The sequence below is a fragment of the Oryx dammah genome, unplaced genomic scaffold (assembly GCF_014754425.2).
Source record: "Oryx dammah isolate SB20612 unplaced genomic scaffold, SCBI_Odam_1.1 HiC_scaffold_10, whole genome shotgun sequence".
Lineage (NCBI taxonomy): Eukaryota > Metazoa > Chordata > Mammalia > Artiodactyla > Bovidae > Oryx > Oryx dammah.
Window position 1 is genome coordinate 22,207,355 of NW_024070194.1, and position 23,877 is coordinate 22,231,231.

General features: G+C 51.4%; 1 protein-coding gene across 3 annotated transcripts in view; it reads right to left on the reverse strand.

Moving 5' to 3' along the window:
• The window catches only part of HM13 (histocompatibility minor 13), a 49,006-nt gene extending 25,913 nt beyond the window's left edge, over positions 1–23,093 (reverse strand). For 2 of the 3 annotated variants that reach the window (XM_040247609.1, XM_040247607.1), the window contains exons 1-7: positions 22,793–23,091; positions 14,617–14,715; positions 9,447–9,529; positions 3,031–3,119; positions 1,179–1,264; positions 956–1,081; positions 209–266 (exon numbers count right to left, since the gene is read on the reverse strand). In XM_040247609.1, coding sequence (XP_040103543.1) covers positions 209–266; positions 956–1,081; positions 1,179–1,264; positions 3,031–3,119; positions 9,447–9,529; positions 14,617–14,715; positions 22,793–22,975 — 724 coding nt within the window. In that variant the 5' untranslated portion in view covers positions 22,976–23,091. Of the gene's footprint in view, positions 1–208; positions 267–955; positions 1,082–1,178; positions 1,265–3,030; positions 3,120–9,446; positions 9,530–14,616; positions 14,716–22,792 lie in introns of all 3 variants that reach the window. The other variant, XM_040247608.1, reaches the window with a different exon arrangement.
• Positions 23,094–23,877: the final 784 nt, after the last annotated feature.

Genomic DNA, 23,877 nt, shown 5'->3' on the forward strand with positions numbered 1-23,877 from the left:
TTAGACACCGCTCTCTATGACCAGGTGGCCAGAAGATGGCTGTGTGGGAACACAGCCGACAAATCAAAGAGGAGAAGGAAAGCAGGCCCTAGACACCAGGGAACCTGGAGAAGGAACAGCTGAGGGCGGGTATTAACTGAATCAGGGACCATGCGGGAATGGCTGCCAGGGCGGGGCAGACGGGCTCCCGTGGGGGGCGGTCACTTACATTTTATTGGCGCCTCAAAGGACTTTGCCACCGTCACCATCACATTGGTGCCAAATACCTAAAAGGAGAAGAAAGGAGTCTGGAGGGAAGTGCGGGCAGATGGGAAGCAGTGGCTGTGCGTGGCTTCTCAACGAGGGGCTGCCTGCGACGGGCGGAAGAGGGACAGGGAGCCAAGAAGGATTCCAGAGCAGATGTAAAGTTGAGATGAGGCGGCCACCGACATGGCCAAACGGACAGTTCCCGGGGCTCCTTGTCTGGGCAGCAGTGAGGGGCAATTCCAGGAAGTTAGGAGAGGGTCCCTGAGGCCCTGGCGGGGCATCCTGTCAGATCAGGGCTCTGTCCTTCCCGCGAGGAAGTCCTCCAGCACCACTCATTCAGGGGTGCCTCTCAGCGCGAGGCTGGCAGGTCCCTTAGCCCAGCACAGTCTCTGTCCGCTCAGCGTCTTGCTCGACAGTGTCCACTCATCTGCTTTCACCACCCCTGCCTCAGCTGTTCTGAGCCTCAACTCGCTTGCTGGAGAGACATGGGACAAGCAGTTCCCTGCTGGGCTCACTGTGAGGGAGAGAGGACGGCTGGCAGGCACAGGGAAAAGAAGGGTGAGCTCTCGGCAAGCAGGATGGGACTCCGCTCTGTCATCTACTTCACAGCTGAGGGCACTGTCCCAGAAAGGACCTGATCTGCAGCCTCACCTGCAGCCCAAGGTGGCTGCCCTCCACCGGGCCTCCTGCGCATCCCTGCCCGACTCACCCAGAAGATGTCGTAGATGAAGAGCCCGCCCAGCAGGATGCAGCCGGTGCTGACGTTGTTCAGATGCAGGAGTTCTACCCCGTTAAGGGAGAAGGCCAGGCCGAAGAGGTTGTTGGCAATCCAGTGCTGGGGGAAGGGGAGAGTGAGGCCACCTCACCGGTCACCACCTTGCGCCTCCAGTGCTCCACCACCCCCCGCAACTGCCCAGGCCCTGGCTACTCACCTTCCTCAGCAGGTACCAGACGCCAACGATGCTGCTCAGGCCCAGGCACACCAGGTCCTTGGTGTCAAACTCATAATTGATGATCTCTGGGCAGAGAGGCCGGGTAAGTCCACTCCCCGGGGCGGGGCTGCCCCTCCCACCTGTCAGCCCCTGGACGGAGGAGGGCATGGCTGTGGGCTCCGTCAGAGACCCACAGGTTGGGGGTGCTCACTGGAGCCCTCCCCAACCCCAGACCCTCCAATTTCCTAGAGGAGGGAATGGAGGCCCAGAGGGAACCCAGACCTGATGCGGGGTCAGTGGGAGGTGGTCCACGGTGCTGGAAGCCCATGCTCTGCACTAGCATCTGGGCGACCAGCTGGGGAGGCGGCTCCCTCTCTGAGTTTGTTTCCTCATCTGTAACAAGGGGATCACAGGGCTTCCCTGGCGGTCCAGGGGTTAAGACTCCACCCTTCCACTGCGGGGGGCGTGGGCTTGATCCCTGGTTGGGGAAGTTCCACATGCCAAGAGGTGTGACCAAAAAAATAAAGACAAAACAAAAAAAATGGGGGTCACAGCACCTCCCTCATAGGAATGCCATGGGGAGCAAGTGAGGTGGTCCTTACAAAGCACTCAGCACAGAGCCTGCATACAGTGGGTGCTCAACCAATGCTGACTGCACTGAGCCCAAGGCCCTTGCAAGGTCCCAGTTCATTCAGGAATCTTTCTACTCTGCCACCAAAGGAGTCAAGAAGGTTGCTGGTAGCCCTGTGTCACCAGTAGAGGAGGAAGCAGGTGAGAGAGGGAGGCCTGGAGAAGCGGCAGGCGGGAGGCCCTGAGGCTGCTCTGTTGGGGAGCCTGTGGCAGACATCCTGATGTTATCCTCATCCTAATGAGGAGGCTCAGAGGTGGTGGAGCCTGCCCAGGGTCACAGAGCGCAGGCTCTCCTTTCAGATTTCAGACTGTAGCGGACTGCTGGTTGGCCCCAGTTGTTGTTCACCCCTCTGTGGTAACAATACCCTGATGATTTTCAACTGGAAACAAGGCCAACTAGCTCTCAGCCACATTTTCCAGCTTCCCCTGTAGCCAAACGGGCCTGTGGAAAGGCCTCTCTGTCCTTTGGGACAGCCTGCGAAGCAATGGTGTGCTACCCTGGACCTGCTGACCCGAGTGTGGCAGAGCACAGGGCAGGTGAAACCCCCACGGTCACTGACCGGGCACAGACACCTGCAGGTGCACAAAGGCATCCTAGGAAATCGCTGCTCTCCAGGGACAAGGCAGAACGCGCTGGGCACATCCCCAAGTGTGCCATTCACAAGCTCAGACACGAAGAGAGAAACACCTTCCGCCTGGCCAAGCTGTTGATAATCCTGTTACAGCAGTCGAACCCACACCCTAGCTAACTCACAGGACCCAGGCTTTCCCCAATTCCCTGTGGCTTTCATTTTTTTCAAAAGCCATGGAACCTCCTTTTCAAATTTTAGCTAGGGAAGTAATCACACTAAAAACAGACATGATAAAAATAGCTTCAGGAGCCAACTGTTTACCGTTTACTGAGCCAGGTGCTGTGCTGAACGCTTTCCACTCATCACTTACTCACAGTCCTAACAACATGCTTATAAGGGAGGTACTACATTATGATGCTCATTTTACAGATGAAAAAACAAAACAAAACCAAAAAAGCCCAACAAAACCACCCAAAGCTCAGAGGTAACAGTGAGCACCCAGTGGCAGAGTGGGGATGTCATCCCAGAGCCCACCGTGCCCATCACTCGCTGTACCGCGGAGTCCCAGTATTGGAGAGACAAAGGGGAAGAAAGGGGAGCGGGAAGACACCCAAGGTACGACTAAGGCAGGGGACGGCGGCAGCACTGACCTTCCTTGTTCTCCCCAGAGCCCTGTGTGAACAGCAGCTGGTATTGTCGGTTTGGGAAGTTGGCTGGAAAAAACTTATTCATGAAAGGGCTGAAAGGAAAGACAAAGCATGTTGGCAAACAGAGCCCCTGTGGGGGTCCCACAACCCCAGACATCTGTTTACAAGCTGTTACCTCCCAACAACCTCACAGCTGCTCTGAGAGGTAGGTGTTATTGTGCCCATTGTAGAGATGTGAAAACAGAGGCCCTTAGAGGGCAAGTGACTGCCCAGGGCTACATGGGAAGTCAGTATCTTGAGCTGAGACCTGAACCTAGGTCTCTATGATTCCGGCTTCCATGCAGCCTCTTAGTTACTATCCAAGAAACACAAAAGAGGCAGACTTTCACCTAAAACAGTTTTTAGGAGAGCAATGGATTCCAAAATCTGGTTTATCCGCAATCTATATGAGAGTCCCCTGTCAAGAATGCATATTCTGGCTTAAGCCTGCATAGGGTAAGTCCTCACTCTTCAAGGAGACCCTCTGAGTCTAGGCAGACAGCAGAGCTGAATGAAATAAGGGGCAGACTAGTAGCCCGGTGAGATCTGACTCTTTAGAGTGAGAATGCCTGGGCCCATATTGCTGAGGAAGCTGGAAGGCCAGCAGCTGAGAGGGGCCCATTAGCTGCAAATGGCCCCAGATAAACCACACCTTGCCAGCTCCCTGCCCAGCCAGAGGCAGTGGACCCAGCCTGGTCCACAGTAAAGCCATGTGCACAAACTGTGGGCAGACTCATAAGGGAAATGAGATGCGCGGCCCTTTCTCCTGGCTCAAGGCAGAGAGGCAGATGGTGAGATGGCGTGAGTTTTGCTGTTGACTCTAGAAGCAAAAAGGTAAACCCTCTATCCCAATTTCTCAGAAGTCTGTTTATTTCAAGTGCAATCCAGGTGTGTGCAGTGTGACAAATCAAAGCTGCAGTGTTCCTTTGCGTTCTGAGGCTACTGGAGACTTCCCATTAAAATGGCTATCTAATTACTCTTTCACAGGTAGCCTCTTGTGTGTGTGCTTGGAACTCAGTGACTCTTTGCGACCCTTTGGACTGTTGCCCCAGGCTCCTCTGTCCATGGGATTTTTCAGGCAAGAATACTGGAGTGGGTTGCCACTTCCTTCTCCAGGGGATCTTCCTGACTCAGGGGTCGAACCCCCCCAAAAAAACCCTTGTAAGTGTCTGAAACTACTTTAATATGTTTTTTAAACCCTGCAAAAATCTAGCACATTTTAGCAGTTAGCAGACCTGAAGCAAGCCTGAGTTGACTAGTATTCTTCTTGAGGGGATTTGTTTTGACCATTTCCTTTAATTATTAGTTTCCCAGAACACTTAGAGATGAGGGCAAGCAGCAATTCCTTCTAGATGATTCCTTAACTATTATATAAATTGTGCCAACACAGATAAAATGGAAACAGTATAAGCTAAGTTATTGTCACCTCTAATTTGAGTAATAACCACGGTGTCAGCTTAGTAATACAAATAAAAGGAATTAAACATGGGAAGAAAGAAGAATGCATATTCCTTGATTCCCTTCCAGATCTATTAAGTCAGATGACCTGATGGTCACCCCACTCCATGATGTGACAGGCCTGGGATTTTTACAAACTCGGCTGGACTTGATGAGTGAGATGAATCACAGCCCCTTGGGCGAGAGCGGGCTCACATTCACTCCTTCCACGGGGCCTACTGGTGGCTCAGGATGGGCTTGGCCTCGTCTCTGGAAGCATTCTGATTACTCAGCATGGTCTACTTCCTGGCCTGGCAGGGAGCAGAGACTTTCTTTTCTGGATCGTCTTCGGAGCAGGAACAGAAAACTAGGGCTTTTGGCTAAGCCTGGGTCTGGATACTAAGCAGTATCATGGAGCAGATGCAAACCAGGGTGGCCCAGCCCTGACACCTGCTCTGCCACATGAGGCCCTGGCCTTACTTTCGTGGGTCAGTCTCTCTGCTGAATGTGGGGATAATACCACCTGATTCAAAGAGCTGCTGTGAAAGTAGGGGAGAAGGAGAGGGAGAAGTTTAGCCCAGCGCTAGATCCTCAACAGAGGTCATAAATACTCAATGTCTATCATTGCAGGTGGTTGAACTTGAAAGCATTCAGCAACACCAGATCAGACTGATGACTGATGAAGCAGGCAAATCCACAATGGTGTTTCCAGCTAAAGGAAAATGGACCCAGGCCAAGGGGTACCCAGGGCACAGGGTACCCAGGGCACAGAGGTAAAGGCAGGGAAAAAGGAGCTCTCTAAGATCCTGGAGCTTGGCGGAAGAAAATGGGGATTAAGAACTATCTCTGGGCCTTAGTTTCCACTCGACACACAGCCAATCCCTCCTCGTCTACAGAGCTATGGGATGAATGATGACAAGGCTTTGTGATTATGTAGACACGACTGATACAAGATGCAATTGGGAGTGGGTTTCCACAAGCAGGCTCTGAGCAGGTGGGAGGCAGCAGCTGGGAGGGATGAGGCTGGAAGCCACTTTCAGCTCAGTTCGCTGAAGCACGTTTCAGGAGCATGAAGCCAGAGGGTGTGTGCAGAGGCAGAGAGAAGGCCTGAGGTGCTAAGCCCTTCACTCCAGCCTGGCGTACACCTTAGGAGCCCGACAAGCAGAGGGCAAGGGGTTGAGAGCATAGACTCTGGAGCCAGGTTTCCTGGATTCAAATCCTGGCCCCGCCATTGAGCTGTGTGACCTTGGCAAAGTTACTTAACTGTTCCCTGTAACTGTCTCCTCATTTGGAACACTGTAACAATACCTTTCTCACTGGATCATTAAGAGGATTACATGAATGCTTGGCACCCTATAAGCTTAACTGCAGCTTCAACTCCAAGTATGAAGTCTCTAGACAGATGTCTTTGTTATCCCAAGAAGAGGGGCTGCTGCATAATACGGGGCAAGAGACAAGCAACCTGGCTGGTGTGAGCCTGCCTTATGGGCAGGGGTCCTGAGAGGAAGCTGGTAAATGCTTGCTGAACACCTCTGAATGCAGGTTTTTGTAGCAGATGGAGACTCACTCCTTCCAGCCCTTGATGGCTCACGTCAAGCCTAAAGGTCACTGCTTTCTGCTGGGAAACCACATCCTGCTGCCCTTCTCCCCTGGGAGTGAAAGCAAAGGGCAAACTGGTGTGTGGCCTCTCCCTCCTGGGGTTGCACATCGTGGTCTTAGGGACCTTATCCTCTAAAGGTCAGCTAGGTGGGATATGAGCTCAGAGATGGTAAAAATAAGCTGCCCAGTTCCCTTGGCAGGAAGGGTACTGGCACAGGCTTGAGTCTTGGTGGCTGCAGAGGGTGAAGGCAGGCTGTGGGCCCTCACTTTGCTGTAACACTTCAGGCTGTGGTTTCTTCCCTGGGAGGCTCACGGCAGCTGGGGAAGTGGAAGGAATCCCATAAACGCCGCTGCCTGGACTCCCTGGCTTGGGGCTCAGCCCCCACCCACAGCCTCTCAGCAGACAGACCCCTTCTCTGCCTGTCCTCAGGAAACCACAGGCCCATCGGAAAGCGCGTGCCCAGGCCCCATCTTTAAGCTCTCCTCCTTCATTTTCCCCCAAACTACAAAAAATACCTGGCTGCACAGTTAGACCCATGCTCAAAACCACTCTGCTCCTGAAGGCTGTGATGCTCTCTGAGCCTCAGTTTTCCTGTCTTGATTCTGCAGTCCTTGTTTGGACCCTGAGGAAGGTCTGACTATGTTTGGGGATACATACAAACAACTAACCAAAATTTTAACAATACTGTAGACTTCTAGGAGAAAATACTTAAGAAAATTCCATTCGATCAAAAGAAGGTAAATTTAATTCTTAGATCAACTATCTAAATAGCACAATTAAATTATGCCCTCCCCATTTTCTGCTAAAATTATTTTTATCTGATTCAGTTCCTTTCCCTGTACATTTTATAGTAAGGCTTTCTTTCATCCCATTCATCCCAGTTTTTCAGTCTGTATCAATTTCTTTTTCAGAGGATAGCTTGGACCCCAAATGGTGAGTACCCCTTATGCCCATGGCCAGTCATCATTTTCACAAGGTCTCATCTTCCCAAGTCACACTGTGTGCTCTAAATCGTCTCAAGAAAATGATAGTCACTGACAAATTTTACCACGTGCAGTTTTAGTGGCTTTGGTTCTATTTTATGCTGATAATTTCTATCAGTAAAAATTATGAACTGGTTCAAAATAGACAATTCTTTCTTGGTTAATCCATGAGAAATTTTGGACAATGTTTCTCAGTTACTGTCCTAAAAGGAAAAAAGAAAGATCTGGGGTGTCAAAATGACACAGGTTCAAAATATCCTGCTGGGCAGGATGATCTCTCTTTGGGTGATCTCTCTTGCAGGACTGTTGAGATAAAGTGAAATAATCAACTCCTTAGCACCTGGTCAAACAAAATGTATTTGGTTCTTTCATGCTAAGGCAGTGGTTGGGCTGTGGTAAGGACTCTTGCAGATGCTGAGGGGGGTGGGATGTGCTAGAACTGGGGAGCTCCTAACCAGCATGGGATTCCCTGGTAGGTCAGCTGGTAAAGAATCCGCCTGCAATGCAGCAGACCCTGGTCCGATTCCTGGGTTGGGAAGATCTGGAGAAGGGATAGGCTACCCACTCCAGTATTCTTGGGCTTCCCTGGTGCTCAGACAGTAAAGAGTCCACCTGCAACACGGGATCAAACCCAGGTCAGGAAGATCCCCTGGAGGAAGGCATAGCAACCCACTCCAGCATTCTGTCCTGGAGAATCCCCATGGACAGAGGAGCCTGGTGGGCTACAGTCCAGGGGTCGTAGAGTTGGACACAACTGAGTTACTGGCACAACCAGCATGGGAAATGACCTCCCTCACCTGGTCTACCAGGAGAGAGGTCTGTTCACTGGGGAAGGGTGATGAGGTCTGCCACTATCTTGCTGGGCTCGTCAGCCAGGATCTCCAGGACTGGGGGAGCTGGGGTGCGGCCCTAGAGCACGGCCTTGTGGGTGAAGTGGAAGACAACACTGACTCGGCCCCATGCGGCTGTGTGAACTCGAGCCAGCTGCTCTCACTCTCGGTGGGCTCTGGACACACCCCCTTGCTCTGGGCATGTCACAGACATGCTCACTTGAACCTTCCCACGGCCCTCCAAGGAGGTACTCCCTGTATCTCCATTTTACAGGTGAAGAAACTGACGCTCAGAGAGCTTGGGTAACCTGAGCCTTGGTTCCAGGTCTGCCTGCCTCCTGGGCCCACATTCTTGACTCTCAGGCCCTGCCTCGAGGAACCGGGCCAAACTCCGCCCACCCCCAGGGCTTCCCTGAGGATCCCACTCTTCCTCTCTGAAGAGGCTCCCGGCCCGGCCTCTCCCTCATACACCCTCTTCTAGGTTCCTACCTTTCGGAGCTGAGTTCAAGTTGCGTTCCCGCCTTCCGGGAACTTCTCCTGGTCTGCTGACCACCTCAGGCTGACACCTCAGCCCGAGGCTGTACCTCTTCAAGGGGCCAGATGGAAGCAGGTTGGGGTGCTTGTGCAGTCACATCCAGGGGATGGGCTGGGGACCCCACTCCCACTGCGTAGCGTAAGCAGCCCCACCGGAGGACTCCTGGTTTAGTTCCTTCATCCCCACTGAACTGACACAGCACGTGATGATCTGAACAGGGTGGCAATGAAACGAGGATGGGCTCTGCGGCCACAGAGACTTAGATTTGAATCTTTGCTCTGCTGCTTATCAGCTGTGTCATCCTAGCAAATTTCTTAACCTCTCTGAGCTTCAGTTTCTGAATGTGTCACAGGATTAAAAGCAACAGATTACAATGATAACAACAATGGCTAACAGCTACTGAACACTCGAAAAGCTACTGAAAAGTTTCTACATGACCAATGAGAAAGGTATGATCATTTTCCTTCACATTCAGGTGAGGAAATTGAGGACAGAGAGATTAAGTAACCGGCCCAAAGTCACAGGGCTATTAAGTGGCAGAGTCTGGATTCCAAGTCAGGTAGTCAAATTCCGGAGCCTGTGCTCCTAACTTCTCTCAATACTGCCTTGCTTTCTTACGAGCTGAGACCACAAGTAAGAAGCCGGCTTAGCGCGTGCACCGCAGCCACGACACCCAGCAGGTGGCATCGGCATCACTCATCTCAGTACTTTGACAACCACCACGACATTACTGTTCAGATAATTTCCCTAACAACCATGGTGGCAAACACCCACCGGACAGTCTTATCCTTCCTGGGAAAGACACCGTGGCCCAGAGAGGCTCCGGTTCTCGTGCAGGGTCACCCATGGTATAACACAGGGGAAAAGTTCCCTTGGGTTTTTACAGCCAGGATTCAAACCTGGCTCTGAATGATGCCAAAGGTCATGTTCTCATCCGAGACCCTGTACTGGCTCTTGAGAAAGCTGCTTCAAAGGTCGCAGAGATGCCTTCTGACCTGATGGTGTGGGACAGGGCCAGGATTCCCAGCACGAAGAAATACATGGACAGCAAGAGGTTGATGTACTCCTGGGAGAATATCTGAGGCAGAGATACAAAGAGAAACAGGACATCAGGGTTGTTGGAGGCTATGAGGAAACCAGACTCCCTGCTTTTCTTCCAGAGATGGTCTCCCCACTCTGGAGTTGGGGAACAGTGTTAGGAAGAATCTCAGATGGTACTGGGATGGGGGGGCTTTCAGTTTCTATGGCAACAGGAAAAAGGGAAGGACCCTCAAGCCCTTAGATATGCCTCCCCAAGTGGTCACCAAGTGTTGGACACAACTGAGCGACTGAACTGAACTGACTAAAGGAGCCTGTAGGTGTGCCCTTGGTGGCTCTACTTGGAGACAGGCAATGGGGTGTGTGTGTGAGTGTATGTAGGTGTGCCCTTGGTGGCTCCACTTGGAGACCGGCAATGGGGTGTGTGTGTGTGTGTGTGTGTGTGTGTGTGGCAGTCACAGGGGAGGGGAGCCTGATGTTCGAAGTCCCAAGAGAGCTGTCTGAACCCCAGAACGAACTCTTCCAAGCTTCCTCTCTCTGCTCAAAAGCTGAGGGAGCCTGTGGGTGGCCACCCAGTTACGAGTCACCTGTGCCCTGCTCACTTTGCACCCTCTCCTGGGCCACCTCTCCCACAGCGATGCCTGAAGCTCTGATGGCAGGCCCTGACAGCTGCTTCAGGTCTTATTTCGGGTGAACCTGAGGAACATTCTCTCTCACAGGGCTCCAGAGCCAGTGGCCACATGTTGTTAACTCTGGACTTTGGAAAGGCTCCACGGTCAAAGAATCATATTGTCTTTTGTTATCGTGAGGCCCTCTTACTGGGGGGGAAATAATGTGCTGTGGGGTGGGACACGGGGCCACTGATGACTCTCAAACAAGGCTGTTCTTGGATCTGTTTAAACGCCTGTCTGATCACCTTGCTCCCCTGCTTAACACCTCTCAGCAGGTTCCCTGCTTGAGCTTCCCTGCTCAAGTCCACATCCTCTCCTTGGCTTCTCGTGTCCTCGTGGTGGCCACCGCAGGCCTCTGGCTGCAGCTCGTGCCATGTTTATCTACTGATTGCTAGACTGGTGTCTGTCTCTACCACTTAACAAGCTTGGTCTGCTACGTTCCCACCCGTGGGCGGCCCGCACACATGCCCCACTGTCTGGGAAGCTCTCTTCTCCTCACTTGGGCTTCTGAGCAGCTTTCTTCGACATGACCTTCATTAATTCAGCTCATGTTTACCTTCTGCTATGTGCCATACGCCATGCTCAGCATTGGAACAGGCAGAAAAGGCCCTGCTCTCACGGAGTTCAGGCACCAGAGAGGGAGAATCTCAAGAGATGAAAGTGCAACACACTGTCAGGTGGAGATGGGTGCTGAGAAAAGCACCGCAGTGTAAGCAGAGTGGGGTGGACTGTCATTCGTGGCCCAGCAAAAGCCTCCGACACTTCACCTAGGAGTAGACCCAAAGGCAGTATGGGAGCGGCTGTGAGGATGTCTGGGGGAAGAGCCCTGGAGGCGGCGGGAAGCGTCCTGAGGGGGCTTGTGTCCCCGAATGCAGGGAACAGTGAGGGTCTGCAGGCCTGGAGCTGAGGGAGGAAGCAGAGCGTCCGGAGACGAGGCTGGGACGGCAGGAGGGAGACGGAAGCTGCAGAGCTGTGAAAAAGGCTTTAGCTTTGTCTGGGTAAGACACGCTGGTGTTGCAGGGCTGAGGGCAAGGCTGTGACCTGGTCTGATGGCCTGAGAGGATCCCTCTGCAGCTGTGAGGAAGGCACACCCCACAGGGCAGAAGTCCAAGGTGACAGCCCAGCAAGGCGGGCACTGCGTGTGGGAGGATGGAGGACATGACGAGGGGGGGTCAGACTCCAGCTGTCTGAGCCAGAGAAGCAGGACGTGCCCAGGGCTGCAGGCTGTGGGGGGAGGGCGTGTCTAGGGTTCTCGGCTGAGCAGCAAGGCAGGTAAGGGGCTGCTGTTTGAGGTGGGCTTGGGCAGGGACAGGTCCTTCCGTGCTGTTCTGGTGCTACAGGCCTCGACTCCACAGCGCTTCCTAGGACTCTCACTGCATGTTTATCTACTGATTGCTAGACTGGTGTCTGTCTGCACCTCTTAACAAGCTCCTGGAGGGCAGGGGTGGGCCAGCTGTTTTCCCCACTGCAGTGCCCAGCACCCAGCATAGCACCTGGCATGTGAATTCTCAACAGAGACTTGTAGACTGACCTCAGTGGCCACAGGGCAAGCGCTCCCACCCGCACAGGCGTGTGGACTGAGTTAACTCACAAGGATGTGCTCCCTCCCAACAGTACTCTTTCAACACGGGCTGGGGGGGAAAAATTTCCCTCTGGCCATGTCTTTGAGCTTCTGGTCAGCTTGACTGTGTGGCCTACGAATTGTGCGCCAATTCTGAACTTGTGCTTCAGCTGCTAGAAGTCAGGGCTATACCCGTGTCAGGGGCACTTCTGGCACGAGTATAAGTCTGCAGAGTCTAGAGCACAGGGTCTGGGTAGGGTCCTCACCCAAAGCTTCCTCACTTTCTACTATTTTATTCTTTTTTCTCCTTTACCCCAATTTCTTCCTTTATTTTCCTTATACTATTGGATTTAAGCTGCCTCAAAACAATCAGGTTTAAATGAGGTATGATAAAGTAAATTTTATGATCTTGAGAAATGCAACAAACTCCGGTGCCCTAACCAGGAGAGGAGGAAAGGGGCCGAGTGAGAAAGTGAGAGCCACTGTTACACAAACCATATCCAGTGGTCAGTCTGGACTTTGGGAAGAAACTGGTGCCTGTGTTATCCAGGCAGCTGCCTTTCAGAAATCACAACATGACACTCTGGTGACGTGGTGGGGATGGACACCTGGCACAAGGCAGGTTGGGGCTTACCTGCCTGGAGAGGAGGACAAGCTGAGCAACAGGTGTCTGGAGCCTTAAATAAAAATGTTCACACCCTCTGCTGCCAGAAATTCCTTTCTAGGGAATCTAGCCTAAGGAGAGAATCCTAAATACTGAAAATATTAGATGGTCCTGAGGCAAAGGCCTAGGTGTGTATTCCTAGCACTTAGTACAGTAGAGACTTGAGAATTTTGCCAAAAGCCAAGTTGGATGCACCGCGCTCATGTACACGGAGCCACGGAGAGAGATCGCACGAGTACAGGGGAGAGGGAAAGAGACACAGTGCTATGTATGGAGACGAGACTCTCACCAAAGACACACAGATACACTCAGATCATATGCTTTTGAAAAAGACACACATCCAACGACACAAATGCATGAGGGCAGGTGCGTCTGCTGAAGGGAAATGAAGGTGGAAAATGGAGATGGGTGTCAGGGGTGGAGAAAACAAGGAGGGCCGCCTGGTGTGGCTGATGGCGGCGTGCTGTGCACCAAAGCAAGTGCGAAATCCACCTCTTCTCCGGAGGTCCAGGAAAAAAGGAAAAGAAAAAACAGCGAACACCTAATGTTACCTGATGCCTTCTTACTGACAAGAGTAAAAATCAGAACTACGTTTTCTGTGTGAAGTGAGGGGGATGCTGTCAGTCAGCCGTGGTGTTATCTGCTTGGAAGGGATATTCTGAAATCATTAAAAGGGGTGGTTCTGATCCAATTACGAGGGAGCGATGGAATTGGAAACAGGCGTTGTTTTTGACTCACCCACAGACTGGTAAAAGTAAAGGATTTTGATGCTGCTCGATGTAGGTGGGAGTACAGGGAAGCCAGCACACTTGTAACTGTTGGAGGGCACGTAAACTGGTAAAATCAGAAGGATGTGGCACAATCTGTTCTGATTACCACGTGGAGATGCCGTCTGAGCGGGTAGCCCTACTGCAGATACACCTCACAACATGTGACTGTGCGGAGAGGCGCCCACGACGATGGCCACGGACGGCTACAGTGCTGGCACTTCCCACCGCTGGGTGCCCCTCAGGGCGCATCCGTGAAACAGAACCCCAAGCAGCTGTTACAGAGAACAGGGCAGAGCTGATGGCGCTCATACAAAAATATCTCCCTGATAAGAACTGTCTGTTTGATATATACACATAGCTATTTGAAAATTTTTACATAAATGTGGATCTATGCGTAACGGAATAACTCACAAGAAACTACGCTGGGGAGAGTATTATGGTTTATTTGCATCTCCTCTTAGATTGAAAAAAAATTTTTTTTAACTACATACATGCATTTTTTAAATGTAAATGAAAAGTGATCCTTAAGGAAGGACTTTCCTCGCGGTCCAGCGGTTAGGACTTGGCACTTCCACTGCAGGGAGCACAGGTTCAATCCCTGGTCGGGGAACTAAGACCAGGCACAGGCCGTGGAGGGTGGCAAAGAGAAAAAAGCCCTGGAAATGCTTCAGTGACCAGGAAAAAAGTGCTTGTACTGTGTTATTTTTAAAAAAAGTTATAAAATGACTATAGTTACGTTGAAAACATGCTTATGAAAAGTCTGAAAGGAGATGCCATGGTGTTAATGGTGATGACCTGTGTGTTTTTCTGTTTTCTGCATAAATTACTTTCATCATCAGAAAACAGTACATGTTAGACTAAGATAAAAAGTTTGCGAGTCTGCAGTACATGAGAAAATGCTTATGATGCTATCAATGTGAAGTGAGGGAAGCAGCTACAGGACTGAACACGCCACGTGGTCACAGCTACGGAGGAACCATGCACGGGAGCAGCAGAGGAAGGACACACCTCCAAAGGGGCTCTGTGACTGTCTCTGGCAGGGGGGTTTTGGATGGCTGCTGTTTTCCCCTTTTTACTTTTCTGTGTTTTCCAGGTTTTCAACACTGAGCCTGTGTAACTTTTATTGGGAAAATAAACCTCGATAAATTAAAAAAAAAAAGAAAAGCAATTAGTATGGTAGAGGTATGTCGGAGACACAGCTATACCCCACCCCAACATGGAGAGTACAAAAACAGAAACTAAAACAGAACAGAAAGCTCCACGGAGAAGGGAAATAAAGTCTGGTGGGAAGGAGCCCCCCGACATCACAGCAGGGAAGTGGGTCGAGGAGTGAATTGTTATTACTTTCCTGCTCTTTATTTTCTATAAATGAACATGCATGTCTCCTGCGATGGGAAAAACAGAACAGAATAAAATAAAGTTATTTAAACCAAATGACACACCAGGTGACAAAGGACTTACTTTGAAAAAGAGGTAGAGTCCCAAGAGCGTGCAGCTGGCGATGATGGGGAACCGGGCGGCGTCCCGGCTGGTGATGGTCTCGGGCATGTCCGAGGCGTTCTAGACGAAAGGAAGGCCGTGCTGAGAGAAGGGAGTGGTTCTGGCCTGTAAGGGTTGGACGCTGGTGGGAACTTGGTGCCACGACAGCTCATTCATCTTCCCACTTTCTGCCTGGTCACTGAGGTGCCTCAGGGGTCCCCATGTTTTCCTGACTCAAGGCTTTGCTAGTGCTGTTCCCTCTGCCAGGGCTACCATCTATCCACCCCGGGGCAGGATGCTCTGATCCCACCGACTTGCCATTGAAGAGACCGGGACCCCGACAGGGACAGTCCTGGGAGGACCCAGTGCATGTGCGGCAGAGGCAGCGGGTACCTAACAACTGGAAGAGAAAACACTGGACCCTGGCGACAGGATAGCAGCCCTCGGCCGCATGAGGGCTACTTCTAGTTTCCCTACAGATTAGCTGAGGCATAAAGACAGCCAGTCTTTTATCCAGTAGGTAGTGAATATTCTAAGTGGAAACAGACCAACCACAAAACAAAACTAACAATGGCTAAAACTGAGCATTGGGAAGACAACAACTGCAAGGAGAAGCAAATCTTGACAAAACTCAAACTCAAGAAGCGTGACTGGGAAAATGAATCTGGTCAGAGTACAAGCCACAGTTAAACTCACAATGGCAGATACAATAGTTAGCAGGAATGGGATCTGGGTATAGAGCTGACAGAGGATACATACTTACATGAAACAACTGAATGCAAGCAAAATCAGTTCAGTACTATTAAAATGGAAAAAAAAAAAAGGAAATGGAATTAACAGTCCAACACAGAAAGTTAAATTAGCTCCATGGAATTCATGACAAAAAGATTTCCTAATGAAAATCTATATTGGTGTAATTCTGGTTGTTGTATAGTCATTAAGGTGTGTTTGACTATTTGCAGCCCCATGAACTGTAGCCCACCAGGCTCCTCTGACATGGGATTTCCAGGCAAGAATACTGGAATGGGTTGCCATTTCCTTCTCCAGTAATTCTGTTTAAATTTATATTAAAAAACATTTTAAATATAAATCTAAAAGTCAAAAGCCTTCAGGACCATGGCGCTCTCCGTCCACGTCTATGCTCACAGTCCACAAGGACCCAGCGACCGTCACTGCACGACGATGCACCTAGAGTATCTGCTCCAACAGTGGCTTGCTGGGTGACTCAGGCGGATCGTGTGCTCTCTGCGCCTCAGTTCACTTATCTGTTAAACAGAACGACAATATCTATAGCTTTCCCTGGTGGCTCAGACCGTAAAGCCTCTGCCCGCAATGCGGGACACCCAGGTTCGATCCCTAGGTTGGGAAGATCCCCTGGAGAAGGCAATGGCACTCCACTCCAGTACTCTTGCCTGGAAAATTCCATGGATGGAGGAGACTGGTGGGCTACAGTCCATGGGGTCACAAAGAGTCAGACATGACTGAGCAACTTCACTTAAAAGGGCCAAGAGACTTAAATCAAATGAGATGTCAAAGAGCCTGGCAAACTGTAAAGTACTGTGGCTAAGGAGCTGTGATTATCAGGGAGGGGCAAGTGGGGAGGGCCTAAGCCAAACCCCAAAATAGGCATGGCTGCATTATAGCCCTGCAGCCCAGGCAGGGCTGAGGGAGATCCTTCCCTCTGGAAGGACCAGGTAGCTGTGTGAATCACTCTCTGGCAGCTCCACTAGGAGTAGATGAGCAATAATGACATAGAGAGGCAGGCCCATCTTCCTTCCTTCCTCCCAGCCCTTGATTTCTGCATTTGGCAGCACTGTGTGGTACTGCTAAGTCGCTTCAGTCGTGTCTGACTCTGTGCGACCCCATAGATGGCAGCCCACCAGGCTCCCCCGTCCCTGGGGTTCTCCAGGCAAGAATACTGGAGTGGGTTGCCATTTCCTTCTCCAATGCATGAAAGAGAAAAGTGAAAGTGAAGTTGCTCAGTCGTGTCCAACTCTTGGTGACCCCATGGACTGCAGCCTACCAGGCTCCTCCATCCATGGATTTTCTAGGCAAGAGTACTGCAGTGGGGTGCCATTGCCTTCTCCGACTGTGTGGTAGGGAGTGGGCAAATTCATGGCCCTCTCGGTGGACCTCCATAGAGTCACTGTATTTCCTGTATAGCAGCACAAAACTCAATGAGCTCCCGACCTTAAAGTGTTCACAGGCAGGTAGGCCAAGACCTTGACATGTAAACAGAATATCCCCGAGTAGCGTGACCCGTGGTAGAACTGCCGTGATACGTGGCACGAGTACCCCGTGGTGGAGGGAGGGCTCTGACGTCAGCGGGCCCAGCCCCACTGCCAGCTCTGCTTCTTCCCAGCGGCGGGACCTTGGGCAAGTCATTTTCTTTCTCAGAGCCTCAATTTCCTCAGCTGTAAAATGGGTTGCCAGGATTCAGTGATTTTTGCATTGGAAGTACTTAGTGTTGTGGCTTGTGTTTCCCACAAGTTGTACAAACTATCATGATTATGTATAAGGGAGTCAAGTTAAAGTGGACAGGATACTACTTCTTCAAGGAAGCAGGGAGTGTCAGAGGTGGTTAGAGCAGATATTACTTAAGCAAAGCTGTGAAGGCCAAGCACAGGTTCTGGTATGCAGCAAGAGCCAGATAAATGCTGACTCAGTTGAGGAGTCTGCTTTGTGTACAAGGAAGGGAAGCGTTTACAGGCAGAGGGACCTGCAGACGCAGGGCACGTGGTGTGAAAGGACCCACAGCCTCTGGCATCACCTGCAAACCAGCGTCACTGATCATTTCCACACATTCACTTCAATTCAGCCCAGGATTCTGGGTGGATTTAGGCTCAGTATCATTTGCTGGCAAACCAGGTTAGACAGATGCTCCACCACACAGTCAAATCTGGTCTTCTGCGTGTGACTGTTAGAAACACCCCACGTGCAATGCTGAGTCAGCACGGAAGACTTGAAATCTGACTGACCAGGACAGTAACATGGACAACATTTACTGAGGGCTTTCTAGGTGCCAAGCATTCTAGGTGCTTTACATGATTTCATCCTCACAATAAGCCCAGGCAGCAGGGACTTTTATACCTCCATTTTACAGATAAGGAAACCGAGGCTCAGAGAGATGATGTAACTCGCTTTAAGGTCACACAGCTGGCCAAGAGGCAGAGCCAGGAGGTATGCTGAGGCAGTCTGGTTCCAGAGTCCAAACTCTTGGCTATCACCCCCTAGAAGTCCTCTGCCTTTCCTATCTGGAAATTTCTGCTGGAAAGTTATGTCAAAATGCTCAGGGGGCCTGTGACTTTTCTGAGGAACAGAATCCTGACAGCAACAGAATCTCTGTAGTTACAAAAATACTAGAAGTTGGCCGGATTCTCCACAGATTCAATTTAGATTTTTAAACTAGATGTTCGTATGCAAATCCAATGGCTCCTGGGGTGGGTTTGAGTGGCTGGGAGCTGACACAAACGGCAGAAATCAACTTAGCTTCCAGTGACACTCTGGATGCTTAGTTATCAGGGCGGAAGCAAGAGCAGCAAACGAAGAAGGATGCCAACTTCATTGAAGTCACTGGCTCTGCTGGAGCTCTGGGAGTCCTGCTTCCAGGCCATGCCCTACAAAGGATCTGGGATTCATGAACCATTCTGGCGCCCCAGGTCTCCTCTCCTCACTGTGTGTGCACTCACTCACCCAAGCATTTCCCAAACTACGCCCACCCCAGGCCTTCACCCTCCACTGCAGGCTCCATGAGCACCACCTCCCCAGCCCCCTTCCCGCCTGCCCCCTCCTCTATCAGGAGCTCTTTTGAAGGACCTGATTGCATCGCACAACAGCTCAGAAACCTCTGGTAATGGGCTACCAAGCAGGCATTAAATGAGAATCAAGGTCACTCCGGGTGGGAGTATCATCTGGTACAACCTCTGCACTAGACAATTTGATGAAATCCATCTAAATTAAACATGCACAGAGCCTCTGACCCAGCTAATCGATTTCAAGGAATTGATCCTACAAATACACAGAGAAACATGAAGTAACAAACGTATAATGAGATTAATTTCAGCATGGCTTATGATAGCAGGAGATTGACACAAACTGACTGACCAGCAGAGGCCTCCACATCAGGGGTCCTCACACTTGAGCACATGTCAGAATTGGCAGTAGGGCCTGTGAACAGATACGTGTTTCTCACAAGTTTCCAGGTGATGCTGCTGGTACAGGGATCACACTTTGAGAATCATGGCTGTGGGTACAGGGGGGCACCATACAGCTATCAGCAGAACTTCTCCATGGGTACTGGTGTGTTAGATTTGAAGCATGTAAGTGGTGGAGACAGCAAGGTGCAAAAAAGAGTGTGTCTACAACGAAATGTGGGCTTCCCCAGTAACAAATCTGCGTGGAATGCAGGAGACGCGCCAGGAGCCATGGGTTCGATCCCCGGGTTGGGAAGATTCCCTGGAAAAGGAAATGGCAACCCACTCCAATATTCTTGCCTGGAAAATCCAACAGACAGAGAAGCCTGGTGGGCTACAGTCCATTGGGCCTCAAAGAGTCAGACACCACTGAGCGACTAAACTACAGAAAGAACAAAGTGCAACAGTTATATAGCAAAGGTGGGGGGAAGCGTGTGCTTATTTACTTGCAAAGGCACATACACCTCTTGATGGATATCCAAGAAAGAGGCAGTAGAGGATGCCCCTGGGGAGGGAAACTGGGCAGCTGGGCTGGGAGGGAGATTTTGCTCAGTCCTTCTGTAATTCTATACCATGGGTGTGTGTAACCTACCCTCCCCACCATAAAACAAGATAGGTCTACATGTACTGACATAGGAGAATGACCAAGACATACTGCTTTGGAAAAAAAAAAGAAGAATCAGGTTTCAGAGCAGTATGTACTGCAAAATCCCATTTTTATAAAAATAAACTTACATATGTATACACACACGGGCACGTACCTGTCTGTATAAGCACAGAAAAAGGTGGAAAGGATGCGCACCAAACAGCTACCTGGGTCACTTCCAAGGAAGTGGTGTGGGGCGGGGATTTCCTTCATGCTTCTGTGTTGCTTGAACTTTCACAAACATAAAACATGTAGTGGCTATGAAGATTGGCTGCTGCATTGCCTCCGGGATTCCGTACCTCAGAAAGGCTGCAGGTTCCTGGAGCATCTTCTTGTTACCTCACTCCAGCACCTGTACTGGACTCGCATCAAATTGCTCACCGCCTCCCAGAACACACCTGTGGTCCTACATCTCCCTCTCTTGTCCCGTCTGCTGAGTTCTTGCCCACCCTGGCAAAGATCACGGCGGCCTCCTCGAGCATTCGGCTGGTCACACAGCTATCTCTCGCTGGGGACTGAGTTCTGTGAGGGCAAGGCTTGGCCTCTTCATCTGGCACTCCTGGTAGCCAGCCAGGGCCTGGCACAGAGCAGGAGACCAGTCCAGCTGGCTGGGGGGCTCCTCTGAGTTACCAGCCAAAGGCCTTCAAATTGATCTGACGAGTAGCTGTTCCTAGGACCTGCTCCCTTTTGGCAACACAGGCAGGGATAGGCATTGCCCTCCGATGGCTCCGCCCACGGCTACTTCCTCCTAGCACACTCCTGGACGCTTCACCTTCTCCTCCCACGATTTCACAACTCACTCTGTCACGGACAACTTGGCTCCAGGGAGAATTTTGTCCTCACATGCCCTCTCTCAGCTGGCTGTGGGGGTCCAACACTAGTGGGAAATCAAAATTCTTGGGCCCCCAAGCTAACTTTTCTCCCCTTGCCAAATGATCATGGAAACATGACTCAGGGCAGAAAATGGGAGTCATTTGGCCTCTCCTCTCCCCAGGCCAAAATGCCACTTGTATGATGCAGGCAACTGCATCCAGGAGAGAGCCCAGGAGTAGGAACACCTGGTTCTGCCCCTAACTGGCAGAGAAATCATTTCTTTGCTTCCCAGTTTCTCTATACAATGGTGATAATAAAACTGGCTCTGCCTGCCTCAGTCAGTACCTGGGAGAATCAGAGTGAAGGCTTGCAAGCTTTAGGGTACCCTGGTGGTTGGAGGCTACAAATGGTCAAGCTGGTTGTAATTCCGTACAGTTTTCCAGTCCCCTTGTCTCTCAGAAGATGCTGGGAGAGGTATTTAGATGCTACAGTAGATCTAAAGCTCTCTTCTATTCGTACCCTCTGATCCAGCCACTGCAGACCTCCCACCAACTCCTAAACTGCCGTGTGCAGCTACTTCCCTAGTTTCCTTTGCTTCGAATGTCTTCTGGCTGAAATTCAACCTCTACATGAAGGCTCGAGTCCACTTCCAGCACAAAGCTGCCCTGCCCAGCCCCAGGCGTGCTCAATCTTCTCCCTAAACCCTGCAGCACTACTTGTATTACAATCTCAGATCTAGTTATTCCCCGCTCACCCAGACACCTAAACTCCTTGGTGATAGGGCTCTGACCCACTCATCTTTGTAGCATCCCTCTGTCCTGGACAACAGTGGAGGTTCAGGAAATTCTGTTGTTTGGAAGATGTTTTCTAAAGAGATTAGTAATCTATGTGTAGAAGGTGCTATGGAGAATTACTCAAGTTTGGGGAGCCCCTCACATCAAGTGCCTAGCTCATTCCATGCTGCCCTTCAGTTCCTCTGTCCTGATCTATTTCAGAATTTCTCCCTGCACCAAGTGTTTGCGTGTATGGCACGACAGGGAGGCTGAAAGCTACCTGAACGCTGCTTAGAAGAGGCAGAACAGTAAGGCAAATGGGGCCATCTAAGCCATGCCTGACCAATCCCCTCTGCATCTGACCTAGAGGGAACCAGCAGCAAGTTCTCCGATCTTGGGAAAGAAAGGTGGTAGGCCCCAGCCACTGCTCAAGTTGGGTTATGTTTCGAGAACCTGGGTTTGAGCAGTTTCAAAAGCGGCAGCTGTTTTGTGGATCTGCCCTCCTTGGGTAAAAGAGCTTCCGCTAAGGTTCAACTTCAGGTTTGGGTGGGGGAGGAGCAGCAGGGAGCGGCAGATCAGGAGCTGGTGGAGGACGACTGACAGGCCGACAGGAAGTGAGAAGCCAGTGGTGCAAAAGGCTAGAGAGAACTTCCTATAGAGAGGGAGGGTGGGAGGAAGGAAGTCTGGAGGTGGAAGGCCCTGGGATCCTCTTAGGTATACAACAGGACAGATGTTGAAGACCAGGGATGGAGCCTGACCCAGTCTTACAAGAGAGGCCAATAGCAGCTCACTAACTCAGCTGAGTTACTCCAATTTGGTGGAAGGACTGTCTTAAGGGGCATGAAGAGAGGAGCTACTTTGAGGTAGGGTCAGGGTCTGGGGTGGGAACAGGGTTAGGAATAGGGTCTGGGCTCAGGCTAGGATAGGTCCAAGCTTGGATGTTACGCAGGGAAAAGGAAACCAGCAGACTTGGGGTCTATGGTTAAAAAAGAGAGGCACCGAAGTGCCAAGTTTTGAGGAGCTGGCTGACTGGAACTGGTTCCAGAAAGTGATACCAAAAAACTGGGGCCTGAGCTAGGGGTTCTAGGAATATTTCTGTGTTACTTTTTTTGTTTTTGAGGTGGGGCAAGGGCCTGAATCTGTACTCTATGGGTCACAGATCCCAGCCAGACAGACGTGAGAGCCTAGGGATGAGCCTGGGTTCCAGAACTTAGCCGGGGAGGGGGGTAGGGTGAGGAAGAAGAGACTACCATTCAGGTGTGAGGACCAGCGCCCCTGCAGGTGCAGAGGGATGCTGACCCAGAGCCTGGGATGCAGCGAGTGTCCCAGGTGGAATGTGCAGCGAGAGCCGAGGGTGAAGCTGGTCTGGCCGGGACCAGCAGGCTCAAAACTGCTCGAATCATAGTGTGAGGGTCTGCTAACAGTGCTTCCAGCACGACGCACAGAGGGAGGGACGCGTCAAGGTCCGAACGGGGATGGAAACCAGTCCCTATTTGAGGAAGGGGTCAGTTCGGGCACCTGGTTCGCGGATGGGTGTCCACATCCTAAGGCACCTAAGGTCAGACCCGGGATGTGGACCTGAGGTGGGGAAGCAGTGGTGTGCGATATTGGGAAGGGTCAGTGTCCGGACAGAGGAGGTGTCTGTCCCGTCTAGGGCGGGGGTAGGGGGAGGGTCCGTGTCAGCCGTGTCAGGGTGGGAGGTGGACAGCGCCCGGTTTTGCCGCGGACCCTACCTTGCCGCGGGCGCAGCGCACGGAACGCAGGGCGCCGAAGAAGATGGGCAGTAGCGCCATGAGCAGGAGGCTGCCGTAGGCCAGCGCGATGCCTTCTGGCGTGGAAGGGGGCCGCGTCGTGCCGTTGGTTGAGCCGCCTGCCTCGGCGCTGCCGTTATGCGGGTCGCTGACGGCCGAGTCCATGGCGAAGCTGCGCTCAGGGTCCGACTCCAGCTCCGGCCGCTGCAGCGGAGACGCAGAGAGAAAGATCCGGCGCTGTGGGGAAAAGCCACGTTCCCCTAAAGAAACAGGAAGTGACGTGCCTCCCTCGCCGGCCCGCGCCGCGCACGCGTGCGCGTTCACGTCTCCACGCCCGCGCGCCCTCTAGAGGAGGCGGAGGGCCCGGAGGCCTGTTGCTAAGCAACAAGCTGGGGTTAGGGAAAGGAGCTCTGGACCACTGCAGGGGGCATCCACTCCGAGGGAGACCTGAGGACCCCATTCCCATTCCCACTCAATCTCCTTAATCCCGGGATGTCCCACTCCACGAAATTCCTAATAAGAAAGTGAAGAGGAACTAAAAAGCCTCTTGATAAAAGTGAAAGAGGAGAGTGAAAAAGTTGGCTTAAAGCTCAACATTCAGAAAACGAAGATCATGGTATCTGGCCCCATCACTTCATGGGAAATAGATGGGGAAACAGTGGAAACAGTGTCAGACTTTATTTGTTTGGGCTCCAAAATCACTGCAGATGGTGACTGCAGCCATGAAATTAAAAGACACTTACTCCTTGGAAGAAAAGCTATGACCAACCTAGATAGCATATTCAAAAGCAGAGACATTACTTTGCCAACAAAGGTCCATCTAGTCAAGGCTATGGTTTTTGGAGTGGTCATGTATGGATGTGAGAGTTGGACTGTAAAGAAAGCTGAGTGCCGAAGAATTGATGCTTTGGGGCTGTGGTGTTGGAGAAGACTCCTGAGAGTCCCTTGGACTGCAAGGAGATCCAACCAGTCCATTCTGAAGAAGATCAGCCCTGGGTGTTCTTTGGAAGAAATGATGCTGAAGCTGAAACTCCAGTACTTTGGCCACCTCATGCGAAGAGTTGACT